This window comes from Heteronotia binoei, chromosome 3 (genome assembly GCF_032191835.1).
Source record: "Heteronotia binoei isolate CCM8104 ecotype False Entrance Well chromosome 3, APGP_CSIRO_Hbin_v1, whole genome shotgun sequence".
NCBI lineage: Eukaryota > Metazoa > Chordata > Lepidosauria > Squamata > Gekkonidae > Heteronotia > Heteronotia binoei.
The window spans coordinates 194,196,211-194,209,909 of record NC_083225.1 but is presented as its reverse complement, the minus strand read 5'-3'; the positions used below and the strand labels follow the sequence as shown (position 1 = coordinate 194,209,909).

Here is a 13,699-nt window from a genome sequence, read left to right as displayed (position 1 = left end):
CTACGCTTTCCCCCCAGCAAACTGGGGTCTCCTTTGACCGACCTCAGAAGGATGGAAGGCTGAGTCAACCTCAAGCCTGCTACCTGAACCAGCTTCCACTGGAATCGAACTCAGGTCGTGAGCAGAGGGTTCCGACTGCAGTACTGCACCTTTACCACTCTGCGTCACGGGGTATAAAAAAACTAGAGAAGAGAAGAAGAAAAGAAGAGATTGGATTTATATCCTTCCCTTAGCTACCCAAAGGAGTCTCAGAGTGCCTTACAATCTCCTCGCCCTTCCCCTCCCCACAACAGACACCCTGCGAGAAAGGTGGGGCTGAGAGAGCTCTGACAGAAACTGCTCTGGAGAGGAACAGCTCTGCGAGAACTTGCGACTGACTCAAGGTCACACCAGCAGGTGCACGTGCAGGAGTGAGAAATCAAACCTGGTTCTCCCAGATAAGAGTCTGCGCCCTTAACCGCTACACCAAACTGACTCTCTGCTCTTCTTCTTCTTGATTTCTCCAGAGATTGCCATCCATGTCTTTTGGGTTTATTAAAACTGAATTTACCTTGTTAAGCGTATTGAAGAACTCTGACAACATGTGAAAGATGCTTGCCTTTGGGCGCCTGCCATTTGGCAAGGGTTCCACCCCGCCCCCCAGACTCTCTCACACACAGGCTCTGGCGAGAAGCCAGCCTGGCTGGATTTCAACGCCATTGAGCTTTGCAAGGTCATTTCGTGGCCGGGGAAGGTGGGGGAGAGACCCCTTTCTGGATCAGAGACACTTGCGGGAAAGCTCTTGTGTTCAGGTCAGGAAGGAACTGGGGTTGAATGAAGGAAAACTGGGACTTGCATTGAGGTAAAATGAAGAAGAAGAATGGCAGATTTATACCCCACCCTTCTCTCTAAATCAGAGACTCAGAGCAGCTCACAATCTCCTTTATCTTCTCCCCCCACAACAGACACCCTGTGAGGTAGGTGGGGCTGAGAGAGCTCTCCCAGAAGCTGCCCTTTCAAGGACAACTCTGCAAGAGCTGTGGCTAACCCAAGGCCATTCCAGCAGCTGCAAGTGGAGGAGTGGGGAATCAAACCCGGTTCTCCCAGATAAGAGAGCTCTGGCTGACCCAAGGCCATTCCTGCAGGTGCAAGTGGAGGAGAGGGGAATCAAACCCGATTCTCCCAGATAGACCTCTGGCTGACCCAAGGCCATTCTAGCAGCCGCAAGGGGAGGAGTGGGGAATCAAACCCGGTTCTCCCAGATAAGAGAGCTCTGGCTGACCCAAGGCCATTCCAACAGCTGCAAGTGGAGGAGTGAGGAATCAAACCCGGTTCCCCCAGATAAGAGAGCTATGGCTGACCCAAGGCCATTCCAGCAGCTGCAAGTGGAGGAGGGGGGAAACAAACCCGGTTCTCCCAGATAAGAGAGCTCTGGCTGACCCAAGGCCATTCCAACAGCTGCAAGTGGAGGAGTGAGGAATCAAACCCGGTTCTCCCATATAAGAGAGCTATGGCTGACCCAAGGCCATTCCAGCAGCTGCAAGTGGAGGAGTGGGGAAACAAACCCGGTTCTCCCAGATGAGAGAGCTCTGGCTGACCCAAGGCCATTCCAGCAGGTGCTAGTGGAGGAGTGGGGTATCAAACCCTGTTCTCCCAGATAAGAGTCCGCGCACTTCGCCACAACACCAAACTGGCTCTTTTTCACCAAACTGGAAAAAAGAAACAAAACTGAACGTTTAATAGTTATACAACTCGGGTTGCCAACTCCAGTTTGGGAAACTCCTAGAGATTTGGGGGTGGAGGATCCTAGCCTTCTTTGAGACTGCTAAACATCTATAGCTATACAAGACCGGTGTTGGATCTGGATAACTGCGGAAAAAGGTACTGATGTCTGTCTTCATTCCAGGACTATTTAAAGTTAAACAAAATAAAATCAGAAGGTGGGAAATAGAGATTCAGAAAGCTTGGAAGAAGAAGGGGAGAAGGGGCGAAATTTGAACTTTGTAAATTTATAGGAAGTGCTAAAAAGTGGAAAGGAATTTATTGTTTTGTCTACTTGCGGTTTTGGTGGAAAAGCCCCATCGTCACAGATTTGCAGCTCTCACAGTCAACACAGGAAATACGTCAAACATCGCGAGATCAGTGAGAATGGGATTTGGTGGCAAGAAAAGCAGGAAGTGTCGGATGGAAAAGGGAAATCATTGAAGCAGCTAGCCTGCTCTAGGACTATAATATCATAGAAAAACATCGGCGGCCGTTGCTAGGAGGTCAGAATTTAAACAAAGTTTTTAAAGTGTTCGGGACATTAAAAATTGGTGAAGCTGACAGAGGTGACAGTTATAAGGTAAATACTATTGGACATTATCGCTGATAATTATTTTAGAAGCATTTTGAAGGAATTGTTTTTTTTAAAGTAAGCAGAAAGTCGCGACCGCCATTTTGGAAGAAATTAAAACTTTTAAATGTAATATCTGAGCCCAGGAGGCTCTGAGGATGGCGAAATTAGGCTTATTGAAAAGGGCAAGCCTTACTCTATCAGACCTGATAGTTTAAATTTAATTTGGAGAGGTTAAAATTTTCGGTGTTTTTTTTAAATGTCAGAGCGTAAGTTAACCCGTGCAAGGACTGCCTCAATGGAGAAAATGCAAGAGCAATTAGAAGCAATGGGAGCCAGGATGATGAAAGGGGCGAGAAACATGATAACCGCTTCTAAAAATGAAATTAGAAAAGACATTGAAGAGCTAAGGAAAGATATAGAAGATCTCAGAAATGAGACTGTGGTAACATCAAAGAAAGTGCAAGAGGGGGACGAGAGAGTGAAAGTACATGATTCCGCCTTGCTAAAAATGCAAGAAAAGGTGGCAATTCATGACTGCAAATTGATGGAAACCCAGATACGTCTGAGAGGAGTACCTGAGGAGGAAGAGACTGATTTGAAAGGATATATAATAAGAATAATTGCAGAATTTTTGGAGGAAGATCCTGAAGGAACTAGAAGCATGTATGACTATATGTATAGAGTGAACTCACTATATGCCAAGAAAAAATAATCTACCAAGAGATGTGGTTATAAGATATATGACAAAAGAAATGGTGGGAAAAAATCTTGAATAAAAACTTTGAAATGCCCAAGAAGTGCCAAAGACAGGTCCCGAATTGTCTCCGAATGACAGAATTGGGGTGCAGCAGGAGGCAAATTGGATTACTTGTCCAAGGGCCTGTCTGCCAAGCCGCCGTCTCGTCATATTCCAGCTGGCTGCAGGGAATTATGCTGTCATATTTCAGCAGGATTTGATGGGGGCCCTGAGCTGGGATTTCATCCCTTTTTTTATCCTCTGCAATTCCAGATTAAAGTTTTTAAAGTTTATTTTGCTCAAAGGACGTTTCCAAAAGGTTTGCATCCCAGAGGACTGGAGAGGGGAAGATGAGAGCAGAGCTTTGGAGGGGGGCAGAGACGGGGGCCTGTCACATTCAGTCCCTGCCCAGAGGACTTCTAGACCTACCAGAGGGACGTGAGAGGGACTGCAGAAGTCATAGGGGCAGCACTGCAGGAATGGAAGGATTGAAGTTGTGGCCACAGAAGGCTGGGAAAGGTGAGGTTCAACATGAACCTCTGCTCTGCTCTGGTAAGACCTCACCTGGAGTCTTGTGTTCAGTTTTGGGCACCACATTTTAAGAAGGAGCTAGAAAAGCTGGAACAGGTCCAGAGGAGGGCAACAAAGATGGTGAGGGGTCTAGAGACCAAGTCCTATGAGGAAAGGTTGAAGGAGCTAGGGATGTTTAGTCTGGAGAGGAGGCGGCTGAGAGGTGATAGGATCACCATCTTCAAGGACTTGAAGGGCTGTCCTATAGAAGATGGGTTGGAATTGTTTTCTGTGGCCCCGGAAGGTAGGACCAGAACCAATGAAATTAAATCAGAAGAGTTTCCGGCTCAAGATTAGGAAGAACTTCCTGACCGTTAGAGCGATTCCTCAGTGGAACAGGCTTCCTCCTCAGGAGGTGGTGGGCTCTCCTTCCTTGGAGGTTCTTCAACAGAAGCTAGATGGCCATCTGACAGCAATGAAGATCCTGTGAATTTAGGGGGAGGTGTTTGTGAGTTTCCTGCATTGTGCAGGGGGTAGACTAGATGACCATAGAGGTACCTTCCAACTCTGTGATTCTAAGAGACAGAAAAAAAGTTGGTGCCCAAAACGGAACACAATACTCAAGGTGAGGTCTTACCAGAGCAGAGTAAAATGATACCATCACATCACATGATCTGGACTCTGGACTTCTTCTTCGTTTATAACCAGATGGATAGAAAAGAGCTACCTAGTACACACTCTCTCTCTCTCTTGGCTTGACTTCGCGAACGAAGATTTAAGAAGGGTGCAGTAGTCCACGTCTGCTGCAGGCTCGCTGGTGGCTGACAAGACCAATGAGGGACAGGCAGGTCCGGCCACACTGGCTGCAGGGAAAAGTCTGATTTGGGGTTGGTGCTGTAGCAGTGCGATTCTTCCTCAATCTCCTTTTGTCCTCAAGACCAGCTATGCGTGCGTTCTCAAAGGAAGAGACAGCCTGGTGGATGGTGTGCCTCCATGCTTTGCGATCTGAGGCTAGGTCAGACCACTGGTGATGGTTGATGCGACACACACACACAAAATGATTATATACAGCAGGGGTGGCCAACGGTAGCTCTCCAGATGTCTTTTGCCTACAACTCCCATCAGCCCCAGCCATTGGCCATGCTGGCTTGGGCTGATGGAAGTTGTAGGCAAAAAACATCTGGAGAGCTACCGTTGGCCACCCCTGATTTTGAGGTTCCAGGGCTCCACTCGGGTGAGCTCCTGCCTCGAAACGAGGTCTGCCCAGAGCAAAGCCCACTCCGGGAGATTGACTAGCACTCTTCCCCGGACATGCACACGGAAAGACTTTGCAGCAGCATCGTGCTGGGTCAGCCGGGCTTGCAGAACTCTTGAAGTCATCTTTCCACCAGCCGGACACCTCCGCCACGGCTGGCTTGAGGCGAACCGCCAGTTGTGTGCTCAAGGTGCCCTCCTGAGGCACTGACAGGAACTGCAAGGCCAGGAAACAGGGTAGAGAAGAAGAGAAAAGCAGGAGTCGTGGCACCTTTAAGACCAACAAAGTTTTATTCAGAATGTCAGCTTTTGTGTGCTCCGAGCACACTCCCTCAGATGAGGAATCAGGTACAGTAGGCAGAGCTACAGATAGCTTGTAGGCAGTGTCAAGCATGGTTAATTGCTATTGATAATTGATTGTTTTAGGGTCCTATAAAAGTCTGGTCTGGGAATTGTCATGGAAGACCCATTCTCGTTATTCTTTCCTCTTTCCCATCCTGCTTTATGGCTGTTAAGTAAGAGTAGTGTGAAGGGAACTAAGTAATCAGTACCTTCCCATATATTCTCCTAAGGGAGGATGAGACATCTGGGCAAAGCAAGGACGAACTTCTGATAACGCCCCGGGAATGTAGACATTTTGATAGTTTATGTTTGAATGCTATCCTGCAAACCCCCTCCCTTGGAATCCTTTTGAAGTAACCCTTAAAAGTATTGTATCAATGTATCAGTTTCATTCTTCTCAAGAACTGGCTTCGGCCAAAGTATCAGTCTATCAATAAACGTAGTCTTTGTATCAACTTCGACTCGTCATTGAACCCACATGCTTGACAGGCAGCGGTTTAGAATGCAAAACGGTACAAATTTAGGATCCAGTGGAAAGGAAAGGTCCCCTGGGCAAGCAACAGTCGTTTCCGACTCTGGGGTGACGTTGCTTTCATGTTTTCACGGCAGACTTTTTACGGGGTGGTTTGCCATTGCCTTCCCAGTCTTTTATACTTTCCCCCCAGCAAGCTGGGGACTCATTTGACCGACCTCGGAAGGATGGCAGGCTGCGTCGACCTGGAGCCGGCTACCTGAACCAGCTTCCGCCGGAATCAAACTCAGGTTGTGAGCAGAGAGTTCAGACCACAGTACTGCAGTACTGCTGCTTTACCACTCTGCGCCGCGGGGCCACTGACATCACTAGAAGATGGACTCAGCTTCCGCCGGGATCGAACTCATGTCGTGAGCAGAGCTTAGGACTCCAGTACTGCTGCTGTAACCCTCTGCGCCGTGGGGCTCTTCAAAGGAAAGGTCCCCTGTGCAAGCACCAGTCGTTTCCGACTCTGGGTTGACATTGCTTTCACAACGTTTTCACGGCAGACTTTTTTATGGGATAGTTTGCCATTGCCTTCTCCAGTCTTTCTTTACACTTCCCCCCCAGCAAACTGGGTACTCATTTGATCGACCTCAGAAGGATGGAAGGCTGAGTCAACCTTTGGTCGGCTGCCTGAATCCAGCTTCCGCCGGAATTGAACTCAGGTCGTGAGCAGAGTTCAGACCAGAGTACTGGAGTACTGCTGCTTTACCACTCTGCGCCGCGGGGCAAATGACATCACTAGAAGATGTACTAAATTAGATCAGCTCAGCATCTGTCTACTTTAAAATGCTTCTTGTATTATACCTGTCATAATAAAACCTGACTCCCATCATACTTTTTAACTAACTTTCTCCTATGTGGCACAGTGGCACGATGGATTTCTAACTGCCGGCTTTATATATTTAGGTTATTTTTCCATTTTTTTGTGGGAGGGGAGGGTGGTGGAAATTAAAAAGTTTGTCAAATCTTCGAGTTCAGCAAAATTCTCACCGGGAGGGAGGGGGGGGTTGAACCATGGACCCCAGAAGCAATTATTGGGGGCGGGGGGAGGAAGTAAGAAAGAGCACAATAAAATTTAGAATAGGGGTGGCCAATGGTAGCTCTCCAGATGTTTTTGCCTACAACTCCCATCAGCCCCAGCTGGGGCTGATGGGAGTTGTAGGCAAAAAACATCTGGAGAACTACCGTTGGCCATGCCTGGTGTAGTGGTTAAGTGGGCGGACTCTTATCTGGGAGAACCGGGTTTGATTCCCCACTCCTCCACTTGCACCTGCTAGCATGGCCTTGGGTCAGCCAGAGCTCTCTTATCTGGGAGAACCGGGTTTGATTCCCCACTCCTCCACTTGCACCTGCTAGGATGGCCTTGGGTCAGCCAGAGCTCTGGCAGAGGTTGTCCTTGAAGGGGCAGCTGCTATGAGAGCCCTCTCCAGCCCCACCCACCTCACAGGGTGTCTGTTGTGGGGGAGGAAGGTAAAGGAGATTGTGAGCCGCTCTGAGACTCTTCGGAGTGGAGGGTGGGATATAAATCCAATATCTTCTTCTTCTCGTATGCAAGATGAATTGCACTTCTTCCTGCCCCAGAGTTCTCTGGGAAGAAGACGCAGTGGACAAAGAGTTGCAAAATAGCCATGTAGCCGTGAGGACTCAGATAGCAGCGCAGAATGCAATGTTTTACTTTCTTTTAATCCCAAGAACCTTTCCTGATGTTTTATGCTGGTAAACGTTATTTCTTTTGATAAGAAATAGTCTTTGACTCCTTTATTGCACACTCCTTGCCTCTAATTTAAATGAATATCCCAGGAAGATGCAAAAAACCTTCTGAATATTACTGGCAAAATGCTCCAGGCGGGTTTGATTCGCCCCTCCTCCACTTGCAGCTGCTGGAATGGCCTTGGGTCAGCAGAGCTCTCTTCTCTGGGAGAACCAGGTTTGATTCCCCATTCCTCCACTTGCAGCTGCTGGAATGGCCTTGGGTCAGCCAGAGCTCTCTTATCTGGGAGAACCGGGTTTGATTCCCCACTCCTCCACTTGCAGCTGCTGGAATGGCCTTGGGTCAGCCAGAGCTCTCTTATCTGGGAGAACCAGGTTTGATTTCCCACTCCTCCACTCGCAGCTGCTGGAATGGCCTTGGGTCAGCCAGAGCTCTCTTATCTGGGAGAACCAGGTTTGATTCCCCCCTCCTCCACTTGCACCTGCTGGAATGGCCTTGGGTCAGCCAGAGCTCTGGCAGAGGTTGTCCTTGAAAGGACAGCTGCTGTGAAAGCCCTCTCAGCTGCACCCACCTCACAGGGTGTCTGTTGTGGGGGGAGAAGATATAGGAGATTGCAAGCTGCTCTGAGTCTCTGATTCAGAGAGAAGAGTGGCGTAGCCAGTTTGGTGTAGTGGTTAAGTGCGCGGACTCTTATCTGGGAGAATTGGGTGTGATTTCCCACTCCTCCGCTTGCAGCTGCTGGAATGGCCTTGGGTCAACCGTTGCTCTGGCAGAGGTTGTCCTTGAAAGGACAGCTGCTGTGAGAGCCCTCTCCAGCCCCACCCGCCTCACAGGGCGTCTGTTGTGGGAGGAGAAGATATGGGAGATTGTAAGCCGCTCTGAGTCTCTGATTCAGAGAGAAGAGCGGGGTATAAATCTGCAATTCTTCTTCTTCTTCAAAGTCTGCAGGGATTTTCCAACCCAGACCCGGCAACCTTAACGAACGGCAGGGTATATAACTGTCCCTCCCTTCCCTTCCAGGCACTCCTGCAGGTGGCCAAGAACCTCTTCACTCATCTCGGTAAGCAAACGGGGCCCGGTTCTGCTTGTGTCGGGGAGCGGGGTGTGCGGAAGGTGCCGCTCAGGGAGACAAAAGGGAGGCTGGGACGCTGAGGCCATCTCTGCCGTGCGGCAGTCTGACGGGCCTTGAGCTGAAAGAACTCGGCTGAAGTCTTCCTGCTGCCCTGAGGTCCTCGTGCGATCTTGGCCAAGCTCAGCCCCGTAGCGAAGAGTCACAGGTGAAGTGGGCCACAAGAGGGGGCCGTGGGGGTGAGGGCAAGAAGCCAGAGAGGGTTGTGGGCATCCCTCTCCCCTCCACTGTGATTTAAACTGCACACAAGCTCCGTTTCCCCTTCTGCGTTTCCTGCAGCTCAGCCTGCAGGGATCAACTCCCAGTTCCACAGAAGGCTGACTTGTATCTCTGCGCTCCCTTCCTGTTTGCTTTCCTGGGCCCTTCCCCAACCGGGTGCAGCGGGGAACGCCCACGTCTTGTACACGGTGGCTGGGGGAAACATGTCCTGGCCGCCCCTCCCTCCCCACCCCGAAAGGACTCCAGCTGCCCTTGCAGCCTGTGCAATCTAGGGGTCTCTCCTCCCACCCACCCAAGAACTTAACTTTGGGGTCCCGAGGGAGAAGGAGGAGCCAAGACTTGGGAAGGGAGCCCGTAAAATCCACAAGGAGGCTGGCCCCCATGAAGCACTACAGGCCCGGGCAAGCTGCTCACCTCTCCGTGCCGAAGCAGGAGCAAAAGAGTGCCATGACTTGAACACTGAAAGAGCTGCCAGCAAGAGACCACCACCTTCCGCACTGCCCCGAACCATTCTTCTCTGTATGCCGTGCAGGGCTTTTCTTTGTAGCAGGAACTCCTTTGCATATTAGGCCACACCAACCTGATGTAGCCAATCCTCCTGGAGCTTTCAGGGCTCTTCTTACAGGGCCTAGTGTAAGCTCTTGGAGGATTGGCTACATCGAGAGGAAAGGAAAGGTCCCCTGGGCAAGCACCAGTTGTTTCCGACTGGTAAGCAGAAGGTCCCAGGTTCAATCCCCGGCATCTCCAACTCAAAAGGGTCCAGGCAAGTAGGCGTGAAGAACCTCAGCTTGAGACCCTGGAGAGCCATGAATGGGGCTGTGGCTCAGTGGTAGAGCATCTGCTTGGTAAGCAGAAGGTCCCTGCTTCAATCCCCGGCATCTCCAACTCAAAAGGGTCCAGGCAAGTAGGCATGAATAACCTCAGCTTGAGACCCTGGAGAGCCATGAATGTGGCTGTGGCTCAGTGGTAGAGCATCTGCTTGGGAAGCAGAAGGTCCCAGGTTCAATCCCCGGCATCTCCAACTCAAAAGGGTCCAGGCAAGTAGGCCTCTGCTCCATATTTTTATCCAATCCCCTCTTAAAGCTGGCTATGCTTATAGTTGTCACCACCTCCTGTGGCAGTGAATTCCACATGTTAATCACCCTTTGAGTGAAGAAGGACTTCCTATTATCCGTTTTAACCTGACTGCTCAGCAATTTCATTGAATGCCCACAAGTTCTTGTATTGTGAGAAAGAGAGAAAAGGACTTCTTTCTCTACTTTCTCCATCCCATGCATAATCTTGTAAACCTCTCTCATGTCACCCCGCAATCGACGTTTCTCCAAGCTAATGAGCCCCAAGCGTTTTAACCTTTCTTCATAGGGAAAGTGTTCCAAACCTTTAATCATTCTAGTAGCCCTTTTCTGCACTTTTACCAATGCTATAATATCCTTTTTGCGGTGCGGTAACCAGAACTGCACACAGTATTCCAAATGAGACCGCACCATCGATTTATACAGGGGCATTATGATACTGGCTGATTTGTTTTCAATTCCCTTCCTAATAACCCCCAGAATGGCGTTGGCCTTTTTTATTGCAAACGCACACTGTCTTGACATTTTCAGTGAGTTATCTACCACGACCCCAAGATCTCTCTCTTGGTCAGTCTCTGCCAGTTCACACCCCATCAACTTGTATTTGTAGCTGGGATTCTTGGCCCCAATGTGCATTACTTTGCACTTGGCCACATTGAACCACATCTGCCACGTTGACGCCCACTCACCCAGCCTCAACAGATCCCTTTGGAGTGCCTCACAATCCTCTTTGGTTCTCACCACCCTGTTTCTTCACGTTTGGACTCCTGTTTGTTCATGTCGCAGTCACTGTCAATAATCATAAATAATATGCGTAGCCAAAACGATCTCTGCCCATTGTGAAATGCTCTCCTTTTCGGCCTTTTAACACCCCCCCTCCTCCTCCAACCTCCACAGATGACGTCTCGGTACTGCTGCAAGAGATCATCACCGAAGCCCGGAATCTGAGCAACGCCGAAATGTGAGTTGGGGGGGCAGGTTCCGCTTTCTTGGGTTTCCCCCCACCTGCTTCCCTCGCGTGCCTGTCCGAGGAGGGGCGACGTTCCTGAATACCGGCCTCTCTCCCGGAGAGATCGGATCCTGCAGCTGGGTAACGGAGCACAGGGGTTTCTTTTGATGAGCCCGGGCTATTTATAGCAGAGGCCCGCTTTGGCTGTGCAGTTTGCTCCAAAGAAGGGAGAGAATACTGCAGGGGTGGCCAAATTGTGGCTCAGGAACGACATGTGGCTCTTTCACACATATTGTGTGGCTCATGAAACCCCCCACTTCCCCATGGGCCAGATTGGAGAAGGCATTAAGGGAGGGACGGTGGTTCAGTGGTAGAGCATCTGCTTGGTAAGCAGAAGGTCCCAGGTTCAATCCCCGGCATCTCCAACTGAAAAGGGTTCAGGCAAGTAGACGTGAAGAACCTCAGCTGGAGACCCTGGAGAGCCATGAATGGGGCTGTGGCTCAGTGCTAGAGCATCTGCTTGGGAAGCAAGAAGGTCCCAGGTTCAATCTCCGGCATCTCCAACTAAACAGGGTCCAGGCAAGTAGGCGTGAAGAACCTCAGCTGGAGACCCTAGAGAGCCATGAATGGGGCTGTGGCTCAGTGCTAGAGCACTGCTTGGTTAGCAGAAGGTCCCAGGTTCAATCCCCGGCATCTCCAACTAAAAAAGGGTCCAAGCGAATAGGCGTGAAAACCCTCAGTTTGAGACCCTGGAGAGCCATGAATGGGGCTGTGGCTCAGAGGTAGAGCATCTGCTTGGTAAGCAAAAGGTCCCAGGTTCAATCCCCGGCATCTCCACCTAAAAAGGGTCCAGGCAAAGAGGCATGAAAAACCTCAGCTTGAGACCCTGGAGAGCCGCTGCCGGTCTGAGTAGACAATACTGACTTTGACGGACCCAGGTTCTGATTCAGTAGATGTCAGTTTCATATGTTCATATATGCTCATTTCCTCTTTAAATCACTTCACCAAGCCAAGCCAGCCAGCATCTTGGATTAGGCTTTAAAGTTAAAGTTGCTTTCTTTCCACCTCTCCCTCCCCTGTCTATATTCCTCCCTTCAGTGTCGCTCTCAAGCATCTGACATTCATGCCTTGTGGCTCTCAAACGTTTAACACTTATTCTATGAGAGCCAGTTTGGTGCAGCGGTTAAGTGGGCAGACTCTTATCTTGGGAGAACCGGGTTTGATTCCCCACTCCTCCACTTGCAGCTGCTGGAATGGCCTTGGGTCAGCCATAGCTCTCTTCTCTGGGAGAACCAGGTTTGATTCCCCACTCCTCCACTTGCAACTGCAGGTCAGCCAGAGCTCTCTTATCTGGCCTTGGGTCAGCCAGAGCTCTCTTATCTGGAAGAACCGGATTTGATTCCCCACTCCTCCACTTGCACCTGCTGGGATGGCCTTGGGTCAGCCAGAGCTCTCTTATCTGGGAGAACCGGGTTTAATTCCCCACTCCTCCACTTGCACCTGCAGGTCAGCCAGAGCTCTCTTATCTGGCCTTGGGTCAGCCAGAGCTCTCTTATCTGGAAGAACCGGGTTTGATTCCCCACTCCTCCACTTGCACCTGCTGGGATGGCCTTGGGTCAGCCAGAGCTCTCTTATCTGGGAGAACCGGGTTTGATTCCCCACTCCTCCACTTGCAGCTGCTGGAATGGCCTTGGGTCAGCCAGAGCTCTCTTATCTGGGAGAACCGGGTTTGATTCCCCACTCCTCCACTTGCAGCTCTGGAATGGCCTTGGGTCAGCCAGAGCTCTCTTATCTGGGAGAACCGGTTTTGATTCCCCACTCCTCCACTTGCAGCTGCTGGCATGGCCTTGGGTCAGCCATAGCTCTCTTATCTGGGAGAGCCGGGTTTGATTCCCCACTCCTCCACTTGCAGCTGCTGGAATGGCCTTGGGTCAGCCAGAGCTCTCTTATCTGGGAGAACCGGGTTTGATTCCCCTCTCCTCCACTTGCAGCTGCTGGCATGGCCTTGGGTCAGCCAGAGCTCTCTTATCTGGGAGAACCGGGTTTGATTCCCCACTCCTCCACTTGCAGCTGCTGGAATGGCCTTGGGTCAGCCAGAGCTCTCTTATCTGGAGAACCGGGTTTGATTCCCCACTCCTCCACTTGCAGCTGCTGGCATGGCCTTGGGTCAGCCAGAGCTCTCTTATCTGGGAGAACCGGGTTTGATTCCCCACTCCTCCACTTGCAGCTGCTGGAATGGCCTTGGGTCAGCCAGAGCTCTCTTATCTGGGAGAACCGGGTTTGATTCCCCACTCCTTCGCTTGTACTTGCTGGGATGGCCTTGGGTCAGCCAGAGCTCTCTTCTCTGGGAGAACCGGGGTTGATTCCCCACTCCTCCACTTGCAGCTGCTGGCATGGCCTTGGGTCAGCCACAGCTCTCTTATCTGGGAGAACCAGGTTTGATTCCCCACTCCTCCACTTGCACCTGCTGGGATGGCCTTGGGTCAGCCAGAACTTTCTAATCTGGGAGAACCGGGTTTGATTCCCCACTCCTCCACTTGCAGCTGCTGGCATGGCCTTCGGTCAGCCAGAGCTCTTTTATTTGGGAGAACCGGGTTTGATTCCCCCCTCCTCCACTTGCACCTGCTAGCATGGCTTTGGGTCAGCCAGAGCTCTGGCAGAAGTTGTCCTTGAAAGGGCAGCTTCTGGGAGAGCCCTCTCAACCCCACCCACCTCACAGGGTGTCTGTTGTGGGGGAGGAAGGGAAAGGAGATTGTGAGCCGCTCTGAGATTCAGAGTGAAGGGCGGGATATAAATCCAATATCATCGTCATCATCTTCTTAGATTAAGCAAGTTTGGCAATCCCGGCAAGTTGCTGCAATGTTTTTAGTAATACTGCAGGAGTCATTTTATAGAAAAAGAGGTGCTGGAGCTCGTTAGCGCAACTCATTTGCCCATGCCAC

At 50.6% G+C, this 13,699-nt stretch overlaps 1 protein-coding gene across 1 annotated transcript in view; it reads left to right on the top strand.

The window, feature by feature from the left end:
• PDE2A (phosphodiesterase 2A) overlaps window positions 1-13,699 on the top strand; it is a 231,246-nt gene that overhangs the window by 180,877 nt on the left and 36,670 nt on the right. Inside the window, 2 exon segments of the mRNA XM_060235363.1 lie at window positions 8,408-8,447; window positions 10,706-10,769. Coding sequence (XP_060091346.1) covers window positions 8,408-8,447; window positions 10,706-10,769 — 104 coding nt within the window.